At 40.8% G+C, this 23,133-nt stretch overlaps 1 protein-coding gene across 2 annotated transcripts in view; it reads right to left on the bottom strand.

Moving 5' to 3' along the window:
- LOC102781932 (protein NLRC3-like) overlaps positions 1 to 23,133 on the bottom strand; it is a 73,546-nt gene that overhangs the window by 13,398 nt on the left and 37,015 nt on the right. Inside the window, exons 7-8 of one of the 2 annotated variants that reach the window (XM_087848627.1) lie at positions 18,226 to 18,369; positions 8,151 to 8,324 (exon numbers count right to left, since the gene is read on the bottom strand). In XM_087848627.1, coding sequence (XP_087704753.1) covers positions 8,151 to 8,324; positions 18,226 to 18,369 — 318 coding nt within the window. The remainder of the gene's footprint in view (positions 1 to 8,150; positions 8,325 to 18,225; positions 18,370 to 23,133) is intronic. The other variant, XM_087848626.1, reaches the window with a different exon arrangement.

The raw sequence follows: 23,133 nt of genomic DNA, 5'->3' as shown, positions 1-23,133 counted from the left end.
ACTGACACTGAGGGAAGGACAGAACCTGAGGTCATCACAGGAGGGTCATGGGACACAGCTGAAATTCATCTAGACAACGTCTGTCACCAGAGACCATACTTACCAAAATAAAACATAAAAAATAAAACCCCTGATGAAATCTGAAAAGTGTTAGCTTTATTTTGATACTAAGATTGTTTACACAGAGTTTGTAATTGCAGAGAAATACTCAATTTATTTTGCGGATTTTCGAGCAGGAAGCTCAGTCATCCAGGTCATCGTAGTCTAAGGACCTTGGAAAGAAAAGCGTCTGGACTTCTTTAAGTTGCTTGAAGACGTTTCACCTCTCATCCGAGAAGCTTCTTCAGTTCTAGGGTCAAATGCGGGAGAGTCCCAGATTTACGCCCTGTGGGAGTGTCCTCCCAAAGAGGGACAAAAGTTAAAGAAGTCCAGACACTTTTGTTTCCAAGCTCCTTAGACATTAAATTGTGGACATTCACTTCTAAACCTTTTGTGAAACGATAAAACTTCAAAGTCTGAGTATTATTCTTTATGCAAACAGCTCTTGCAGGTTCATAATAATAACAATAATAACAATAGCCTTTCTCTTGAGCAGCTGTCCAGGCTACTAAACTTATCCCCAAAATAACAAGTGACCCCATCAATAGTGGAGCTATCTTTAACAGGTGGAATTGACAGGATTTGACCTTTAAGGCTACTCAAGGTTACTTCTTATCAGGGTTAGTAGGGACGATATCTGGATGATTTCAAAGTAATTAGTACCGGGCAAGTCCCCTCCCCCAAGAAAAAGGAGAGACTACGAAAGCCACGGCGTTACAACGTGCACCAGCTGTTGGCCTCTCTGGAGACTACTGGACGTGGCTGGGTAACCATGGTTACCTGGGAGTTACAGTACATGATATTAATGAAGAGTGGGAGCTGCGGTCACATGCTCTGACTGTAATGAAAACAGAGACATTTGACTGAAACATGCAGAACATTTGATTCATGTTGCACAACAGTGGGACATTTGAAATAAAGTCAGCACACTCAGTACAGATAGTGCAAGAAATATGATGGCTGCTGCCAGACGTCTGCCTTTGAACACGTCCCTGCATCGCGTACGTTCTCCAGCGTTCTGTCACAGTATCTCTGCAGAACAGGGAGTTTGACAATGTCCAGGCCAAATGTACAAAGGTTGTGGACCACTTTAAACACAGCAAACGCTGCAGAATTAGAACAGCAACAAACTGAACATGGACAAAAGAAAGAGTCACTGATACAAGACAGTCCAACCAGATGGACTTCCACTCTGGATCCTTCCACTCAAAAGGATCTGCAGAAACGAGCAGCCGCTCAGGGACATCCTTACCACACAACACCAAGGTTGCCATGGCAACTACAGCTGACGTGTGTGTAAATATAGCATGAATACAGAGGTGGGTAGTAACGAGTTACATTTACTCTGTTACATTTACTTGAGTAAGTTTTTGAAATAAATGTACTTTTAAAGTACCTTTTTTGCACAATACTTTTTACTTTTACTTGAGTACATTTGTGAAGAAGCAACGAAACTTTTACTCCGCTACATTTGCAAAATTCGACTCGTTACTTAAAAAAAGAAAAAAAAATTAGTTTAACACATTAGATAACATGCCGCCAATGGAGTTTCCGGTAACCTTTTTACCAATCAGATGCAGTCACATGACCAGTTTGAAACTGTGGCGGGCAGAACGGCCCAAGCATTTCAAAGTAGCGGACACACGGAAAGAAGAAACATGGCAGAGCCAGTCGTCTACGTTAGAGCTGAAGAGGATGAACACCCTTGGCCTCATATACTAAGAATGTTTAGCTTAAAAGCAGTACAAAAGAACAGCTATGTCTTCAGTGTCGGTGTCTTCAGTGAGAGCCAAAACAAAACAACTTTTCAGCGTGAAAAAACTCAGCTCGTGTAACCTGAGGAAATGGTAAGTTTTCTCTAAATATCTTTTTAGCTGTGGTTAGCTGGATCTCAGTCTTATGTTACAGTAGCTGTGCTGCGAGTCATATTTTCGGTGCTACGTTGTAGTGAGATAAGTTTGTGGGTGTTTTGTGCAGCTTCGGCTGTCCTTTTAACTGCTCGCTGGTTAGCTAGCGTGAGCTATAAGCTAACAGCTAGCCTGGTTAATGACACTAGAGTTCAACGCACATGTAAACAGCTCGTCTCTACTGCTTTAACTGTTAAAACAGAAGGCAATACTGCGGCTGACAGGGTTTATTATGTGAAACAGCAGCTTGTTTAGTTTAAACAGTCTGCATTAAGCTGGGCAAACACTGCGATTTTTTTCAGTCACGTTATTCAGCTCCTGCTCAAACTGTACAATTGAATCGCAGAGGTTAGAAGTTCATAGGTCACGATGCAGGGTCTCACACTATACGGCCTGATGCTCTGATGTGACCTGAGTGCTCAAACTGTGCGTCCATAACATGAAGCTTATCATAGAAAATCTGTCTCTCGCTCTCCCTCTTTGTGTCTTTCACTCACTCACACAGACACACACAAACCACCACCATAAACTTGGCTGAATTACTGATAAAAAAACCATTGACCAGGCAGCTGTAATTGAGCAGGAATGCCCATCCAACTCTTTTCATGGTTGTAGCCGTGATAATTTTGTGAGGCCACATTGAAAAGCCTCAGATACGGAAGCGTAGAGCTGCCAACCAGGAAAAAGAAAAATAGAGCTATATCACGTTATAATGTGAAAAGTTTATTGTTCTAACAATATACTTTTAATGTTTGTACAATATAATATCACGTTATTACAATATACATAATTATCACGTTCGTACAATATAAATATTATATTGTACGAACATGAAAAGTATATTGTTAGAACAATAAACTTTTCACGTAATAACGTGATATAGCTCTATTTTTCTTTTGCCTGGCTGGCAGCTCTACGCTTACGTACTCGGACAAGTTGTGCCTCCATCTCTTGTGTCCAGATCACACGCTGCACTGCCGTGCTGCTCCACCTTTTCACTTTCATTTCTGTGTTTGTGCGTGCGCAGTGTGAGAGGCTGCGTTGAGGGGCAACAGGATTTCAAACAGGTTTGATTATCATGCAACCATACGATTGATGATTGGGAGCTGGTCGTGAGGTGTTAACTGCTTTTCGTTACCCCATGTATACTACACGATGTACGACACGCGATTAAGGCAGAACTCAGGCTGATCCCCAAAAAAGTTGCGTGACTGAAAAATCGGCTCAAAATGGGCCAAAAATCGCACAGTGTATGGCCAGCTTTTTGGAGGCTAGCTCCAAACAAACATCCGCAGCTTGGCAGTGTACACAGCACTGTAATGACCAGATCTAATTCTTTTGAAAACCATACATCTTTCCACAGGTCTCCACTTCATCAGACATCACCCAGACTCAGAGCTGGATGAGGCCAGCGCAAACAGCAGCCTAACTGACGAAGATGATGGATCCATGGGGTCAGGAAAGCCAGAAGCAGGGGAACTGGAGAGGTACCTTTCATGTCCATTCACTGGAGGTGTGGATCTATTGCATGGCGTTCCTCACATCAAGAAGCTGTTGATCAAAACCAATACAGCTCTTCCTGCATCTGGAGCTTGTGAAGGACTTCTCAGTCATGCAGGACTCCTGTTCAATGCTTCACAGAAAGAACCTTGAGAGCAAACTGCTGCTGAAGCTTAACCATCACCTCACTGAGTTAACAAATGGCACATTTTTGCTAAATATGCAGAAAAAGATGCACACCCATACAACTTATGGTAAACTGAGCTGCCTTGTATGTACATATGTTGAAGATGCCTCATGCTAATGTTTCTCTGAGGCTGCTGTGCCATTTGGAGCAAAAATGAATTTACAGCATATCTTGTCACTGGAAATTGTTTGCATTGTTTATTTATATTATTTACTGTAGGTTTTGGTGAAAAAAGCTTTATGTTGTGAAAAACTGAAATCTGGAAATTAGAATTGTTGTGCCTTATTTTGTTGATGTTTTTACATATATTCCTTTTGAAAATACTAAAATTTGTATATTTATTTATTTTTGTTTGTCTGATAGCATTTATTTAGAAAATAAATCGGACATTTCAAATAGTTACTCGCTACTTACTCAGTACTTGAGTAGCCTTTTCACCAAGTACTTTTTTACTCTTACTCGAGTAACTTTTTTGACGACTACTTTTCTTTTTTTTTTCTCTTTTTTAACCTGTCCCGTTTGGCTCTTTTGCCATCAGAATTATTGTCTAAAGGCGAAGAAAGATGCCCAACGGATTTTCTTTACCAAATTGACCATCTCAGCTTTGCCGTAATGGTCCATTTGATTCACCTTTTATTCTTTATTTTATTTTCACTTGCTGAATACGGGACAGACTTGACTGGGGGAAAGAAAAGGGAGAAAGAAAGAGGGAAAGAAAAACAGTTGAGAAGAGGGACGGGGGAGAAGGGCAAAAAACAAAAACCAACAGAATAAGCAGAAAAAAAAAATACATATATCGATCACCTGGATCACCTGTTGAGAAAGAAAAAAGAAAACAAGCAGAAGAAAACGAGAGTAATAGAATAAACAACATCACAATGATATATGGGAATATGACAGTAAATACTAAATATTAAACATTATTGTGCAGCACGTAAGATCGACAGCACAGTGTGCTTTGAGGTAGGAGCCAAAAAGGGTGTAGTTTGTGTGTGTGATCACCCGTGTGTACACCTGTGAGCATGGACGCGCTTGTTTTCTTAAAAGGTTCCTTCATGTAATGATCTGCTAGAGGGTGTGGGGGGCCACTGCCCCATCCTCCAGGGCATGAAGCAGGTATGGAGGAAATCAAAACTCCAGACATCCAGAGGCCCCCAGAACACAAGAGATCAAGGAAGACCAACAGAGGGGCAGCCATGCCACTGTCCCAGAAAGAGCTGAGGAGAGTCCCAGATGAGGGGTCACTCAGCAGCCACGGAGCAGAAGCCAGGGGGGGTTGCAGTGACGTGCCCGTGAGCCCCGCCGGCAGCCAGCTGTGCCTGAGTGACCGAGCCCCAGGCCGAGAGGCCGGGGGCACCCCACCTCCGAAGTGGCCCAAGCGAGCCCCAGGCTCCAGGCCCCGATAAGCAGCCGCCAAGGAGTGAGCCGGTGTGTACCTGGACGCCCATCCCCGGACACAAAGAACCACCAACACACCGATGTCTGAGGGAGTCCGCCCCCGGCAGGGGAAGTGGTTATTTATATTATTTACTGTAGGTTTTGGTGAAAAAAGCTTTATGTTGTGAAAAACTGAAATCTGGAAATTAGAATTGTTGTGCCTTATTTTGTTGATGTTTTTACATATATTCCTTTTGAAAATACTAAAATTTGTATATTTATTTATTTTTGTTTGTTTGATAGCATTTATTTAGAAAATAAATCGGACATTTCAAACAGTTACTCGCTACTTACTCAGTACTTGAGTAGCCTTTTCACCAAGTACTTTGTTTATTTTAAAGTAATGATACTCTTACTTGAGTACAATTTTTGGATACTCGACCCACCTCTGCATGAATATGTAGAGGACATGTTTGTGTATATAAGTAAATGAATGCTCTACATTTTCATTTGAATCTTTGATTATTGTTTCTGTTGCAGGTCTGTGAATGAACTTCTGGGAGGAAAAAAGTTGGTTTCATGCTCTCAGGAGGAAGACTCAGCTGAGAACAGTGTGGTGGATACAGAGCAGAGCCCACCATCAGTACAGAGGCCTGTCCATTAGAGTGCTGCTCCAAACATGCAGCACGGCCTCAACTGCACACAAGTACTTGGCCACAGCTGCAACATCTGTACCTGTGAAAGCTTGTTCTCTGATGCTGCTCATATTGTACAGAAGAATAGAGATTCTTTATCATCAGAAAATGTCAGTGAGCTTGTGTGTCTTAGCAGCTAGCTCGGTGCAGAGGAGGAAGAAAATGTCAAGTCAGAGGAAGATAAATGCAGTTCATGTTATCAACTCAACCTGGACTACTGAAAGTGTTTTTCTTTGTCTTGTTTCTCACTGAAATTCTCCAAAGGAAATCCAGTACAAACACACACTTCACACACTCAAAGTCCCTGCACAGTAAATGAGCTGATGAGCGTTTGTGCTGCTACCTGATAACAGAAAAATAGTTCTGCTGGTTCCTGTTCTGAAAACACACATTTATAAATGTTCACTTGCTGTTGATCAAAGGTGCCTGTTATAATGTTATGATGGTGTCTCTGGACTCAAGCGGAACTTTGTTTGGAACAAACTAAATCAAATGTTAACGTCCTGGCAGAGGCAAATAACTTTGATATTTGATTTGATTCATGTTTCAGCTCAGATTGACAGAAATATTTGAACTGCTACTGTGTTAAAGGGAATACTGCTGTTAAAAAGCACTTGATTTGTTTCACATCTGCACACTGAATGTTGCACTTTTCATACTGCAGTACTATTAAAATAAGTACACAATACACTACTTTTGAGTTCATGATTGAATGTTGCTGTAACAATGCCATTAATGGTGATTCAAAGTGTTCATGGTTGCCCAGCACTACAAATGATTGTACAAGTGTGACAGATCCACTTTCTAATATGTGTGTAGCCCACACTGTGTGTCACTGTGTCACAGGTGAGTCTGTGTATCCAGGTTCTATGAGGAGAACAGGATATAGTGAATTAGTCAAGCAGCTTAAAGTCTGACTCCATCCTTACACCAACAACTGAATACCTTTGCCTTTGTGTAGCTGACACTTCATTTTAATGTCCTTCTATTCTGGTTCATCTTGTTTCAGTTTCTATAAGCACACAGGTTTCATCAGTGACTCTATGACCTCAGTAATCTTTGCTGGGCCTTAATGCTCTGAACAAAGCTGCACATCACAAGACAAAATAGAAATGAATCAGTCTTTCATTTCTCACTTCTGTTTGACTTCAATGTCCCACCATAGCCCATGGAAAGAATTACTGTCCATCCAGGCTCCTGAACATGAAGCTGATGAAGGTGGAATATTGTGAGGGCTGACGGAGATGATGATGAAGATGTGGGTGGATGGCAGCATCACCATGGAGGATCAGTGTGAGAATACATCATCATCCACAAAGAAAACCAGTCTGAGTGTCTGACGCTCTTGTTAGAAAGACGCAGTTGCAGCTTGAGGCTGCAGTTAGCTGTTTTGCTAGTTAGCTGGGAACTCACTAGCACACTGAATACTAAACCAGCTCTGTTCTAGGATGCCATCTGGACCCAGTGGAGGTGGTGAGTGACAGGACAATGGTGGCTAAGCTGTCATCCCTGATGGACAACATCTCCCAGCCCATGCAGGAGACTCTGACAGCACTGAGCAGCTCCTTCAGTGGCAGGCTGCAGCACCCACGATGTGGGACGGAGAGATTTCGCAGGTCTTTCCTCCCCACTGCTGTCAGACTCCACAACAAAGACTTCAACTGATCAAACACATCCACACATGTGCAATAACACTAAGTGCAATACTCTTTTCCGGCATCGTTGTATTATACTCAATTGTATATAGCATTTGTATTGTATTTTATTCAATTGTATATAGTATTTTATTTTATTCTATTGTGTACAGTTTCTTATTGATATCTTATTCCAGTGTTTATTTTTTTTTTCTAAATTTTCTATGTAACTTTGCACTGTCCACTGCTGTAACAAAACAAATTTCCCACACGTGTGACTAATAAAGGTTATCTTATCTTAAACTGTGTAAACCAGGGGTGTCAAACATATGGCTTGTGGGCCAAATCCAGCCCTTGAGATAATTTCATATGTCAGTTATTGATGAATTTTCAGGCTTGCTGATAATCAATGTGAGCACGGCCAAGGTGTTATTCTGATGAGCACACCATGTGGCCAAACACTTTAAGAGACAGACTGGGATCATACCATTATTTGAAAGAACAACATTTTTGTGTTGTGGATTCACCTCTGCAAACTCATCACTATTTTCACCTTCAAGTTTCTACTTAAACAATAAGAAAAGAGCAAGTAGCTCCCCAGGAACTACTTCCGCTTTTAGAACTTTTCAACTTAAGAGTATGTTGCACTTCAGAAGACCTCCACATCTCCTCCTATTAGAGGGCTGCCTTATTATTAATTTGCTAATTCTGTCAGTTGATGAAAAAAAAAACTAATAATGCTTGATCTCACCTGAGAGTTTCCAGTGTACAGTGTGGACTCTTCAGTCCGTCAGACAGAAGCTTCACGCCTGAATCCTTCAGGTTAATGTTGCTCAGGTCTAGCTCTCTCAAATTAAAAGAGTGAGAGCTGAGAGCTGAGGACAGAGCTTCACAGCTTCTCTCTGACAGGTCACAGTGATTCAGTCTGAAAAATAACAGATAAACAATTACAAAAAAACCCACTTATGTTGAAGTGTAATGAGATACTATTATATTTAGCAATATTTAATCTTGTTTTTGTCAAAAAACTGAGCAATAATGGAGAGTCACAGGTGGAGATAATCAGGGGAGAAGAAGTGAAGAGAGAACAGCAGTAAAGGAACACTGAATTGTTCAGTGTGCTTTTGGTATCAACAAAATGTGTCAAATTTTAAGTTTTCAGTTTTTAGAAGAACTGATGATTATCGCTTAGATATCAACCACAGGTCAGGTCTAGATGGCACTGTATCAGCTACACCCAGAAATATTTCACAAATGTAGACAATTTCTGCTGCAATGTATTCAGTATTGAACAAATTGAGTACTGATGATCACTTAATAATTTTATAGATTTTTCAGACATCAGCAGTCATCTCCATAGAGACTGTGTCTGCTTCCAAAAAGACAAAAAACAAACTAAAAACCAGCAACAAACAACTTAAACATTTACAAAGAAAGAACAATACAGTATCCACATCTGAACCAAAGAGTAAAACAGTGAAATGTGGATTATTAAATATTAGGTCTCTCTCCTCCAAGTCTCTGTTAGTACATGACTTAATAATTGATCAACAAATTGATTTACTCTGCCTTACAGAAACCTGGTTGCAGCAGGATGATTATGTTAGTTTAAATGAATCAACACCCCCGAGTCATTCTAACTACCAGAAATCTCGAAGCACAGGTCGAGGGGGCGGTGTGGCAGCAATTTTTCACACCAGTCTATTAATTAATGAAAGACCAAGACAGACTGTTAATTCATTTGAAAGCCTGATGCTTAGCATTGTCCACCCCAGCTGTGAAACTCAGAAACCAGTCTTACTTGTTATCATCTATCGTCCACCTGGGCCTTACACAGAGTTTCTATCTGATTTCTCAGACTTTATATCTAATTTAGTTCTGAGCTCAGATAAAATAATTATTGTGGGTGATTTTAACATCCATGTTGATGCTAAAAATGACAGCCTCAACATGGCATTTAATCTGTTGTTAGACTCAATTGGTTTCTCTCAAAATGTAAAAGAACCCACCCACCACTTTAATCACACTCTAGATCTTGTTTTAACATATGGCATAGAAACTGAACATTTAACAGTGTTTCCTGAAAACCCTCTCCTGTCTGATCATTTCTTGATAACATTTACATTTACAATAATTGATTACGCAGCAGTGGAGGGTGGACTTTATCAAAGTAGATGTCTTTCTGAAAGCGCTGTAACTAAGTTTAAGAATATAATCCAGCCACTGTTATCATCGTCAATGCCCTGTACCAACACAGAGCAGAGCAGCTATCTGAACGCTACCCCAACAGAGGTCGATTATCTTGTTAATAATTTCACCTCCTCACTACGTACGACTCTGGATACTGTAGCTCCAGTGAAAACTAAGGTCTCTAATCAGAAGTACCTGACCCCGTGGTATAATTCTCAAACACGTACCCTAAAGCAGATGACTCGTAATCTGGAGAGGAAATGGCGTGTCACAAATTTAGAGGATCATCATTTAGCCTGGAGAAATAGTTTGTTGCTTTATAAGAAAGCCCTCCGCAAAGCCAGAACAGCTTACTACTCATCACTGATTGAAGAAAATAAGAACAACCCCAGGTTTCTCTTCAGCACTGTAGCCAGGCTGACAAAAAGTCAGAGCTCTTTTGAGCCAACCATCCCTTTAACGTTAACTAGTGATGACTTCATGAACTTCTTCACAAATAAAATTTTTATCATTAGAGAAAAAATTACCAATAATCATCCCACAGATGTAATATTATCTACAGCTACTCTTAGTACCATTGATGTTAAGTTAGACTCTTTTTCTCCAATTAATCTTTCTGAGTTAACTTCAATAATTACTTCCTCCAAACCATCAACGTGTCTTTTAGACCCCATTCCTACAAAACTGCTCAAAGAAGTCCTGCCATTGATTAATTCTTCGATCTTATATATGATCAACCTATCTCTAATAATCGGCTATGTACCACAGGCCTTCAAGGTGGCTGCAGTTAAACCTTTACTCAAAAAGCCATCTCTAGACCCAGCAGTCTTAGCTAATTATAGGCCAATCTCCAACCTTCCTTTCATATCAAAAATCCTTGAAAGAGTAGTTGTCAAACAGCTAACAGATCATCTGCAGAGGAATGGTTTATTTGAAGAGTTTCAGTCAGGTTTCAGAGTTCATCACAGCACAGAAACAGCTTTAGTGAAGGTTACAAATGATCTTCTTATGGCCTCTGACAGTGGACTCATCTCTGTGCTTGTCCTTCTTGACCTTAGAGCAGCATTCGATACTGTTGACCATAATATCCTATTAGAGCGATTAGAACATGCTGTAGGTATTACAGGTATTGCACTGCAGTGGTTTGTATCATATCTATCTAATAGACTCCAATTTGTGCATGTAAATGGAGAGTCCTCTTCACACACTGAGGTTAATTATGGAGTTCCACAGGGTTCAGTGCTAGGACCAATTCTGTTTACATTATACATGCTTCCCCTAGGCAGCATCATTAGAAGACATAGCATACATTTTCACTGCTATGCAGATGACACCCAGCTCTATCTGTCCATGAAGCCAGATAACACACACCAATTAGTTAAACTGCAGGAATGTCTTAAAGACATAAAGACTTGGATGGCCACTAACTTTCTGCTTCTTAACTCAGATAAAACTGAGGTCATTGTACTCGGCGCTGAAAAGCTTAGAAATATGGTATCTAACCAGATTCTTACTCTGGATGGCATTACCTTGGCCTCCAGTAACACTGTGAGGAACCTTGGAGTCATTTTTGACCAGGATATGTCCTTCAACGCACATATTAAACAAATATGTAAGACTGCGTTCTTCCATTTGCGCAACATCTCTAAAATTAGAAATATCCTGTCTCAGAGTGATGCTGAAAAACTAGTTCATGCATTTATTACTTCCAGGCTGGACTACTGCAATTCATTATTATCAGGATGTCCAAAAAACTCACTGAAAAGCCTTCAGTTAATCCAAAATGCTGCAGCAAGAGTACTGACAGGGACTAGAAAGAGAGAGCATATTTCTCCTGTTTTGGCTTCCCTTCATTGGCTTCCTGTTAAATCCAGAATTGAATTCAAAATCCTGCTCCTCACATACAAGGTCTTAAATAATCAGGCCCCATCTTATCTTAATGACCTTGTAGTACCATATTACCCTATTAGAGCACTTCGCTCCCACTCTGCAGGCCTACTTGTTGTTCCTAGAGTATTTAAAAGTAGAATGGGAGGGAGAGCCTTCAGTTTTCAGGCCCCTCTTCTGTGGAACCAGCTTCCAGTTTGGATTCGGGAGACAGACACTATCTCTACTTTTAAGATTAGGCTTAAAACTTTCCTTTTTGCTAAAGCATATAGTTAGGGCTGGACCAGGTGACCCTGAATCCTCCCTTAGTTATGCTGCAATAGATGTAGGCTGCCGGGGGATTCCCATGATGCATTGAGTTTTTCCTTTCCAGTCACCTTTCTCACTCACTATGTGTTAATAGACCTCTCTGTTTTGAATCATATCTGTTATTAACCTCTGTCTCTCTTCCACAGCATGTCTTTTATCCTGTCTTCCTTCTCTCACCCCAACCGGTCGCAGCAGATGGCCGCCCCTCCCTGAGCCTGGTTCTGCCGGAGGTTTCTTCCTGTTAAAAGGGAGTTTTTCCTTCCCACTGTCGCCAAAGTGCTTGCTCATAGGGGGTCATATGATTGTTGGGTTTTTCTCTGTATCTATGAAGCGCCTTGAGGCGACATTTGTTGTGATTTGGCGCTATATAAATAAAATTGAATTGAATTGAATTGAATTGGATGTTGGACTGTGTTTTGGATGATGTGTGTATGTTTGTGTTGGACTGCTGTCTGTAAAGCAAATGGCTATTTTGGTTTGAAACTCAGTGCCAGACAGACTTTAAGGTGGAATGAAGAATTTTAGAGTTTGTCAGTGAATTATTAAGTGGAGGATTTTTCATCTTCTTTGAAGGTTTGAAATATGAACATTGTTCTGCTACAGTCAATGGACTAAACCAGAGAAGAAGAAAACAGACTTTACCATGAAGATCCTCAGTGTGGATCAGTATAATATCAGCCTTATGTCTGCAGTTCAGTGTCAGCACAACTTTCACATCATATTCATCTCAGCACAACTAAAACATGGTGACTGACCTCAGAGTTCCAAGTCCACATCCTGGACTCTCCAGAAAACCACACAGACGCTTCACTCCTGAATCCTGCAGGTCATTGGATCTCAGGTCCAGCTCTCTCAGATGGGAGGGGTTGGACTTCAGTGCTGCTTCCAGATAATCACAACTGATCTCTGACAAACCACAGCTCATCAATCTGTATAAAGAATGAAAAATGTAGGTTTATTAGACAAAGTGTGTGCTTGAAATCATTCAGTGTTTCCTAATCTGATCAGAGCTGAAGAAGGTTCAGAATGTAGAAGTTTAGAAAATGGAAAGTCCAAACAGCTGAAGCCAACAGGAAGCAGCTTCAAACAGGAAACTGTGCAGAGTTTTCAGACTATATGCTCCAATGCAGCCAGTTTGATTTTGGAGATTTGAATCTCTGTTCTGTGACTAAGTCCTTGAATCATTTCTTCCAGTTTGTCCAACAAGACAAAGTATTGGACATGTGTTGTGGCTCCATTAGGAGAGCTTCTAAATGTGATGTGATGGCCCCTCTGGGTCTGTCAGATCACAGTACTGAAGAGAGCTCAAACTGAGCACACAGTTGTTCCAGTCTGGACCAAAGAACTGAGGGACTGGAACTGAGGGACTGCTTTGACTGCACCCACTGGGACTTTTTAAAGGCTCATGTTCTCACTTAGATAATCTATTTCTACTTACATTTCTTTCTGGGAAAAATGAGGATTACTTTGAAAACAGCAACTATTTTCCCCAATAAGCAGCCCTGGATTAGTAAATCACTCAAACATGTTCTTAGTCAGAAGAAGCTGTCTTGTTATGAGGGAAATAAGAATAAGAATAAGGCACAGAAACTTGTTCAAAGAGAGATAAAGCAGCTAAAATCAGGTCTAAAGGTAAAGCAGAGGATGAGCTGAATAAAGGACACTCAAGGCTGGCTTGGAAAGGAATGAAGTCCATGGTGGGGATGCAGAACAAGGACAAAAGATGAATGTGATGCTGAATCAGCAGAAGACTTGGACTCATTTGATTCCAGCTTTGATATCATTGATGTCTTTTTTTTAAAAATTCTTTATTTCTAAAATATTAATTCATGAAGGTGATTACAGGCATTAATCAACACAATGTACAAGGGAAAAACAAAGCAAAACGAAAGAGAAAGAAAAAAGAGAAAAGAGAAAAGGAAAAAAAAAAGAAAGAAAGAAAAAAAAAAACAGTTAGGAGTGACCAGTTAGCTAGGTTGGTGGTTTCAAGCTTTGAAAAGAAGATTCGGCTTATGGGTATTGGCATATAGGACCCACTTATCCCAACACAAGTGGAACCAACCCACCCTGTCATTGACATGAGCTGTTACCTCCCCCATCCTATAAATCTCTAGCGAAATTTCCCACCATAATGACAAGGTCGGTATATCTTGCAAGGACCATTTCTTAGTTATACTTTTCTTACTTGCAACAAGTAAAGCTCTTAACAGACATGTATCATTTTTAGACCAGTTCTGCGGTATACAACCAAAAAAAAAAGATGCCTTGTAATGTACCATGAATGTCCTTCCAGTAAGTCCGTAGCACAGGACAGTCCCACATAATATGGGTGTGATGTGCTCGTTGGTGTCCACAGTTTCTCCAACACACAGGAGGATTCCCATCATAATGAGCCTTTTGACACGGAGTAATAAAAAAGCACACACTTTCCCTCCAGCTGTTGGAGGAAGTACTCCTCCATTCCCACATCTGAGTCCATTCATCCCTTGAAATACACATCCCTCCCTCCTTTTCCCATAACATCTTCACATAATCAGTTGAGTGGGGAAGCTTATTTATAAGAAAATTATACAAAAAAGAAATGAGTCTTGTATCGACATCCCCACTGTACGCCTGTCTAAACAAAGTTACCAGTTCCACATTAGTGTTTGACATCACACCGATTATTGTCTTTATGTAATGTCTTATTTGCAGGTATCGATAAAAAACCTGTTTTTCGAGATTGTATTTCTGTTACAGTGTGTCAAAACTAATAAAGTTCCCATCCTTAATCAAACTATCAAATGTAGATAACCCTTTAGCAGACCAACTTTTAAAATGTGAGTCCAATTTATTCGGGACAAAGTCAGAGTGATATGCATACCATTTAAATAAAGCAAATCCTGTTCCAGTTTAAATTCTTTCACGACTTTTCTCCATATATTAAGTGTACACAACACCCAGGGGTTGCAAACCTTGTCAATACCTTCTCGAATGTTCGAATCCATCAAGACAGCTTGTATTGGAGAGGAAAACATGCTCTCCTCAATAGTCTTCCAGTGTGCTTGGTAGCTTGTATCACACCAATTGACCACAGTCTTCAGCTGAGCAGCCCGGAAATAATTTTTTAGTGACGGCAACCCCCATCCTCCTGCCTTCTTATGTAGTTGTAAAGTTTTAAAACAAACCCTCGGCCGCTTCCCCCCCCCATATAAACCGCGATATTATTTTATCCCATTCATTGAAACGGCTTGAATCAATAGGTATTGGTAGTGTTTGGAATAAATATAATAATCTTGGCAAAATATTAATTTTGATAGATTCAATTCGTGAGTGTAGAGAAAGAAAGGGGATCATGTTCCATCGTCTAATATCACCCACTATTCTCCTTTGTAGGGAACCAAAATTCTCCTCAAATAGTTTAGTAAAATCCTTGGGAATAACAACTCTTAAATATTTCAATGATTGTGTTTGCCAAGTCATTGGATATTGAACAACCAAGTGAGCCGGAGGGCTATAGTTATAACTGAGAATTTGAGTTTTAGACATATTAATTTTATAGCCAGAGAGTTTCCCAAATTTTTGGCATAGATTCATCAACGAAGGCAGGGAGTTAGTGGGCTGATCTAGGTATATCAATATGTCATCCGCATAGCAAGCAAGCTTGTGTTCCTGTCCCGCAATGGTAATCCCCTTAATATCTTTATTTTGTCTAATTGATTGTGCCAAAGGTTCTAAATACAAAGCAAACAGAAGCGGGGACCAAGCACAGCCTTGTTTATTTCCTCTCTGCAGAACAAAGCTATTTGAGAGAGAACCATTAACTTTAATTCTTGCGGTGAGGTTAGTATATAATGCCCTCACCGTATCAACAATTTCCTTATGTAAGCCGAATTTATCCAAGACTTTGTATAGAAAGTCCCAATTTATGGATTCGAAGGCTTTTTCTGCATCAATACTCATAAGCATGGCTGTACTCTTAGATGTCTGTATCTGATGTATTACATGAAGAGTTCTATGTATATTATCCTGGGTCTGTCGTCGTCTTATGAACCCCGTTTGGTTAATTACTAATCAGGTCGGGTAAAAATTCTTCCATTCTCCTGGCCATTATCGAAGTAAACAGTCTATAATCTATGTTAAGAACAGAAATGGGTCTATATGAGCCACACTCCATTTTGTCTTTCCCTTCTTTCGGGATAGCCGAGATGATAGCCTCCCTCCAACTCGGCGGGATTTCCGCTGTTTTTAACACCCAGTTAAAAGTAGTGAGTAATGTAGGGATCAAGTCCTGTTTGAATTCCCGATACCACTCAGCGGTGTAACCATCGGAGCCTGGTGACTTATTTGATTTCAACCTGTTGATGGCATTCATAAGTTCAGCTTCCGTCACCTCCGCTATCATCATTTTATTTTGTTCCTCATTAAGGCTTGGTAGGCATAAAGAATTCAGGAAATTGTCCATTTCATACTCAGCCCCCCCGGGACTCCCGCGTATAATGTTTTATAAAATGATTCAAAGCCGTCCTGTATCTTACTAGGATGAGTCATTATATTTCCCGTCTCTGGGTGTTTAACTTTAGTTACAGCATTCTCCGCTATCTTCTTCTTAAGTTTCCATGCTAAAATTTTCATTGATTGCGATCCCCCGTCATAATATTTCTGTTTCAAATATAACAATTTTCTCTTTATCGTTTGTGTACTCAGCGTATTTATTTCATTTCTAATCGTTGTTAATTTCTGCAGGGTGCCCGCTGAGGGCTTATGTTTGTGCACACTTTCTAATTGTTTTTGAATCACTTGTAATTCTTCCATTTTTTTCTCTCTTGCTTTTTTTTGGAAGGAGGCAAATGCTATGATCTTCCCCCTCATGACAGCTTTTAATACATCCCATAGTATCGGGGGTGACACCTCCCCATCATCATTAATTTCGAGATAGTCTTTGAGTTCTTTCCTAGTTACTTTCCTAAATTCCACATCTTTAAGCAGAGATTAATTCAATCTCCAAATTGAAATTTTGGGGTGTACATTCATATCAATCGTCAGATACAGCGGTGCGTGGTCACTTATATCTATCGAGCCCATCTCGCATGTTAAGATTTTATCCCTATCTCTTCCAAACGTCAAAAAATAATCTATCCTCGTGTAAAGGGAGTGCGGGGCTGAGAAATGAGAATAATCCCTCCTTGTAGGAAAGCAATTTCTCCATACATCAATTAAACCCACCTCGTCAAACAATGCTGAAATTCTTTTATATAAGGTACTCGATTCCAGCTTCTTTCTATTAGAGCAATCTAGATCCATTGATTTCCATTGATATCATTGATTTCAATGAAGAGCTTTGTGATTTTAGGAAAGGGCTGGTAGGCTCTGAGAGTCACACTGACGAGGTGTTTGTGTGTAAATCTCTTAGTGGGATCAAAGAGAGAAAAAGCCCTGGCCCTGATGCTTCGGGAGGGAAATGATTGAAGTGTGCTGTGAGGAACTGACTGGGAGATTTTAACACATTTTCCAGTCCTCCTTGGAACAACAGGAAGTTCCCGGCACATGGAAACAAAGGTTAAGTGTCATATGGCATTCAGTGATGATGGTTCTGTGGCCCCACCACCTACACCTCTTGTTAAAGGAACTAACTGTAATCTGAAGCTTCAAATGGAACTAAGACTTGCTCCACTAGGTGGCAGTGTCTGATGAGAAAGTGTTAGTGTAGCTGGCCTGTAGTCAGAAACAGGAAAATGCAGGATTTGGGCTGAAATTGGGAAAATTGGTTAGCACTATTGCCTTTAAGCTAGAAGGTTGTAGGTTGAAGCTTATGATATAAATGACAACCTTTAATAGAAACCTATTGGTCAGCATCTTATTAGCCTGCTGTTAGCTTCATTACACAGAAAACTGATAGAAACTAACAGATTTCTTAAAGAATGAAGAGAAATATAATGATTTAAGCCTTTGAAGTGCCACTTATGTCCACTCATTCATTCACGTAAGCTATCTAATGCAGCTTTGATCTTCACAGTCTGCTTTATCAAATTCATTCTAACCCTGAATGTCAGAGTGTTCCTCCTTCTCTTTTCCCATCATTCATGCTGGCAGTGGAGGAGATTTGGATGTTGGACTGTGTTTTGGATGATGTGTGTATGTTTGTGTTGGACTGCTGTCTGTAAAGCAAACGGCCATTTTGGTTTGGATCTCAGTGCCAGACAGACTTTAAGGTGGAATGAAGAGTTTTAGAGTTTGACAGTGAATTATCCAGTGGAGGATTTTTCATCTTCTTTGAAGGTTTAAAATATGAACATTGTTCTGCTACAGTCAATGGACTAAACCAGAGAAGAAGAAAACAGACTTTACCACGAAGATCCTCAGTGTGGATCAGTATAATATCAGCCTTATGTCTGCAGTTCAGTGTCAGCACAACTTTCACATCATATTCATCTCAGCACAACTAAAACATGGTGACTGACCTCAGAGTTCCAAGTCCACATCCTGGACTCTCCAGAAAACCACACAGACGCTTCACTCCTGAATCCTGCAGGTTATTCCAGCTCAGGTCCAGCTCTCTCAGATGGGAGGGGTTGGACTTCAGTGCTGCTTTCAGATAATCACAACTGATCTCTGACAAACCAAAGCTCATCAATCTGTATGAAGAATGAAAAATGTAGGTTTATTAGACAAAGTGTGTGCTTGAAATCATTCAGTGTTTCCTAATCTGATCAGGGCTGAAGAAGGTTCAGAATGTAGAAGTTTAGAAAATGGAAAGTCCAAACAGCTGAAGCCAACAGGAAGCAGCTTCAAACAGGAAACTGTGCAGAGTTTTCAGACTATATGCTCCAATGCAGCCAGTTTGATTTTGGAGATTTGAATCTCTGTTCTGTGACTAAGTCCTTGAATCATTTCTTCCAGTTTGTCCAACAAGACAAAGTATTGGACATGTGTTGTGGCTCCATTAGGAGAGCTTCTAAATGTGATGTGATGGCCCCTCTGGGTCTGTCAGATCACAGTACTGAAGAGAGCTCAAACTGAGCACACAGTTGTTCCAGTCTGGACCAAAGAACTGAGGGACTGGAACTGAGGGACTGCTTTGACTGCACCCACTGGGACTTTTTAAAGGCTCATGTTCTCACTTAGATAATCTATTTCTACTTACATTTCTTTCTGGGAAAAGCACCTTTTGTTGTGATTTGGCGCTATATAAATAAAATTGAATTGAATTGAATTGAATTGAAAAATGAGGATTACTTTGAAAACAGCAACTATTTTCCCCAATAAGCAGCCCTGGATTAGTAAATCACTCAAATATGTTCTCAGTAAGAAGAAGCTGTCTTGTTATGAGGGAAATAAGAATAAGAATAAGGCACAGAAACTTGTTCAAAGAGAGATAAAGCAGCTAAAATCAGGTCTAAAGGTAAAGCAAAGGATGAGCTGAATAAAGGACACTCAAGGCTGGCTTTGTGATTTTAGGAAAGGGCTTGTAGGCTCTGAGTCACACTGACGAGGTGTTTGTGTGTAAATCTCTTAGTTGGATCAAAGAGAGAAAAAGCCCTGGCCCTGATGCTTCGGGAGGGAAATGATTGAAGTGTGCTGTGAGGAACTGACTGGGAGATTTTCACACATTTTCCAGTCCTCCTTGAAACAACAGGAAGTTCCCAGCATATGGAAACAAATGTTAATTGGGCACCCGATTAAAGTGGTTCAGGTCATACCTGTCTGACAGGACCTTCTCAGTGAGCTTTGGCGATTTTATCTCTTCCTCAGCTCCCCTTACTTGTGGTGTTCCCCAGGGTTCTATACTGGGGCCAATATTGTTCTCCATTTATATGCTGCCTTTAGGTCTAATTTTTAGAAAATATAACATTTGTTTTCATTCATATGCCGTTGATACTGTAGAAATGTTTAGCTTATTTTAGAGTTTAGAAATGTGTTAACATAGAATGTAGAATTATTGTAGAGACACTGACACTGCCCTCAATGTAATAAAGGCCTGACTGTCATGAACTTAGGAGTAGATTGTAGGAGACACCTCCCCCAGTTGAACTGTGAAAGGTCTCAACATTTGACCTGGATAACTGTGGTCTGGAAGGGAAATGGGTTTTATGACCTCTAGGGAGTCACCTACACCCACAGTGTTTTAACTGTCACGCACACTCACTTACGCGCACACACATACATACAGGTATGCGTACACAGTCACACACGAGCACTCACATAGACACAGACACAGAGTTTGCAGCACACCGTAGGGGGGTTTTATGATGGGGACGCCTCTATAAAGCTGGCTGTAACTAACAAAGGGGTGAAGATTTTGCAGAGGGACACACCGGCCTCGTCTTCCCTTCTAGAAGTGCATGCTTAAATGAAGATGAATAAAGGTTTTGTGAAATAACTACTGAGTTCCGGTGCCGTCTCTGGATGCCTCGACGAATAAAAGAACAGGGGTAAAACTGATTTCGTAACAGTTTTTGGTGCCGAAACCCGGGATTCGGCCCAGACAGGATGAATTGGCAGAGCTGAGATCGTGAAACGAGGCGAACAGAGAGCTAGCTCACGTGATTAAAAGGTAAGCACGACCTGTTTATTTTCGAACCGTGCATATTGTTTAAAGCCTAAATTATCTGTTCACTAAGTTGAACGTATCTCAGTGTAAATTCACTCAGTAGGTTAAAGAAACGGTGTGTGATCCGTCTTAGTTAGTAATTAATAGAATCGGTGTTTCATCCATGGCGGTGTGTGATCCGTCTTTAGTTATTAGGAAAAAAGTGGCGGTGTGTGATCCGTCCCCAGGAAACGTGTGTTACTATTAGTTAGAAAGCGGGGTTTAAGGCCTCGTCGCCGGCTGAGGGCCGTGTGTGCTCCGAGTTTGGCAACTCCACCCTCCTTCAGACGCGTCATTGGGACCTGTGGGACAGGAGCCGGGGTGTTGACCTGGGCACCGGGGGCACCTTAAATAACTAAAGCTAGGTGTTGGATCCTAGTCACGGTTGATAACCTGCATGAGAGTGGGGGCAAGTTGCTTTGTTAGTGAGAGAACGACTGCTTGGCTCAGCCCACTGACTGCAGTGTGTGTAGACTGTGTAGTTGTGTGAAAGCGCCGTTAGAGTCGGCGTCTCGTCTGAAGTACGGGAGTCAATTAAAGTAACAAAAATAATTTGTGTCTAAAAGTGTGTGTTTGTGGTGTGCAGAAATTGCGGCAGGAGGCCGTGTCACGAATTGTTGCAAGCTGTGAAGTCAATTGGGGGGTTTAATTTGGTTTTATTTTTTATGGGAAGAGAAACTGCGGTATCCAGTCCGTGGCGCAGTTTGAATAATTCGTGAGGCAAATGTGGCACGATCTGAAGATCGTGAGCCTAATTGTCCTAGTTAGGTTGAGGTGTATAAGAGCGGACGGCACCCGCTCTTTGTTCTGATTAGGGCGTTGTCCTGAATCAGCAGAAGTGTCTCGCAGAAAGTTTGTATGGGACTGCAAGAAGTATGAAGTGTTTGTGAGCCAGCCTCGAGGGGTCCTACGACCAGGCTTCTGTATTTTTTATTTACTTTTGTTTTTCAGTTTAATCTGTTATTTTTCATTTTATTTTTATTTTTGAACAGTGCACTGATTTCTGTTTGTGAATTTCTTTTCTTTAAGCAGATCTGCACGTCGGGAATTAAAAGTGCTACACGTCGTCGAGAAAATTGTTGCAAGTGAGTTTCTCCACATTAAAATGGGCTCTGGAGAAAGCCACTTATTTGGGACAATTAGAAAATGAGAGTCCCTGCCTAAAAAGGATTCAGCGAGGTAATCCGATCTAAAGTTCTTCTTTTTCTTTTTGAAATGACGTCATTTTGCTGAGGGTGGAAATAAAATGCGGCGATAGTTTCCACTATAAGCAAAGAAAGAAAGAATGGATGAATGAATGAATGAATGGAAATAAAAAACAAACTGACTGACTGGTAAAAGCTGACAAGACTTGACCACGACTCAAGGTTAACCTCCACCTAGACAGGACAAAAGGGTGGATGAATTTATGTGTTTCTTTTTACAGGAGCAGAAAGATGACAGCAACATTCGAAGTTGCGTGATGATTTAACTTTTAAATGCCACTTTCTATATTTGTGAATCTACCAGGGGTGTGTTATTCATGGGCTTGTGTTGCTCACAGAAGTTACTGTGAGAAAGTGTGTAAACAACTGCGCAGCGCTAACATTTGCATTCTCTTTTTTACAGCATTACAGTTCTTCATGTGATTTGATGATGTGATTTATAACAGAACAATTGGTTGATGTTTGTTTCTCTACTACAGGGTATGAGTTGGTGATGCTGTTACACTGTGTTGTTGGAAAAATGTTGAAGGTTACTTTGATGATGTGAATAACGTGAGAAATTTCCTGTGTTGAAACCAGTGTCATTCCTTTTACAGCAGGCTTAATTTTATGGCCTTTTACGGCACCTCTAGAACCTATCGACCTGCGCCTGACCACCAGGATTGTCTATGTGTGCTCCTAATGTTTGTTTTTCTTTAAGAGTGGATGTAGAGGGTTCAGCAGAAAACAGACAAGTGACATGAGGAAACAAACAAGAGATGCAGTGTTTATGGAATAGTTGAATATGGGCTCATTAGCTGGCCACTACTGAGCTCATAGTGATAAAATGGGTGGAGTGACATTGCTTAAGGGAAGTCACAGATTAAATTGTGGAATAAATTGGGATGATTCATGATTTGGGACGAATTATGGTAATAATAGTGATTTAATGATTGGAGAAAACCTGCACATGATACTTGTCTTTTATGCTGAATACTTCATCACTCTTATGATCTACAGTTGGTTGCAAATGTGAAGTTTGATTTAACAGATTTGTCTTCCAGGATACAGGCTCCAGGTGGAGCTGGGAGTTAAATAAGCTGAACATGTAACTGCTGATTAATGTTTTTACACAGGGTTACAGGTTGGAGTATGACTGCTCCAAGTGGGAAACCCTGGAGATTGTTTTAGCGAGAATGTGCAACATTCTTGTACATGTCTCATTGGGGAGTTGACACATGGTGGAAGCCATGTGGGGAGAGGAGTGTTATTTTTTAATCTGTAGATGTCGTGAGGTGCCATGACGAGAAGGAGTGGCTGAGAGGATCGTCCACAAGATGGGAGCTGAGGCCAGGAGAGAGGCTTCAGGAGGATCAGAGATCATCTTCAGCACAGCAGACATCACACAGAGAGCTGTGCTACTGAGCTTCCAGGAGATCAAGAGGAGACTTCCCACAGCAAGATTTTAAATAAAATGAGAGATTCATCGTTTACATTGAGGAAGACAACCAAGGTGTACGACGTGCTCTGCCTTAAATCTTCAGCAGCGTTGGACGTGAGAACTGGAGGGATGGAGAGAGCGTGCCAAGCTCCAA

The sequence above is a fragment of the Neolamprologus brichardi genome, chromosome 12, assembly GCF_056152115.1.
Source record: "Neolamprologus brichardi isolate AB-2024 chromosome 12, ASM5615211v1, whole genome shotgun sequence".
Classification (NCBI taxonomy): Eukaryota; Metazoa; Chordata; class Actinopteri; order Cichliformes; family Cichlidae; genus Neolamprologus; species Neolamprologus brichardi.
The sequence above is the reverse complement of the archived record's forward strand: the minus strand, read 5'-3'. Positions and strand labels throughout refer to the sequence as shown.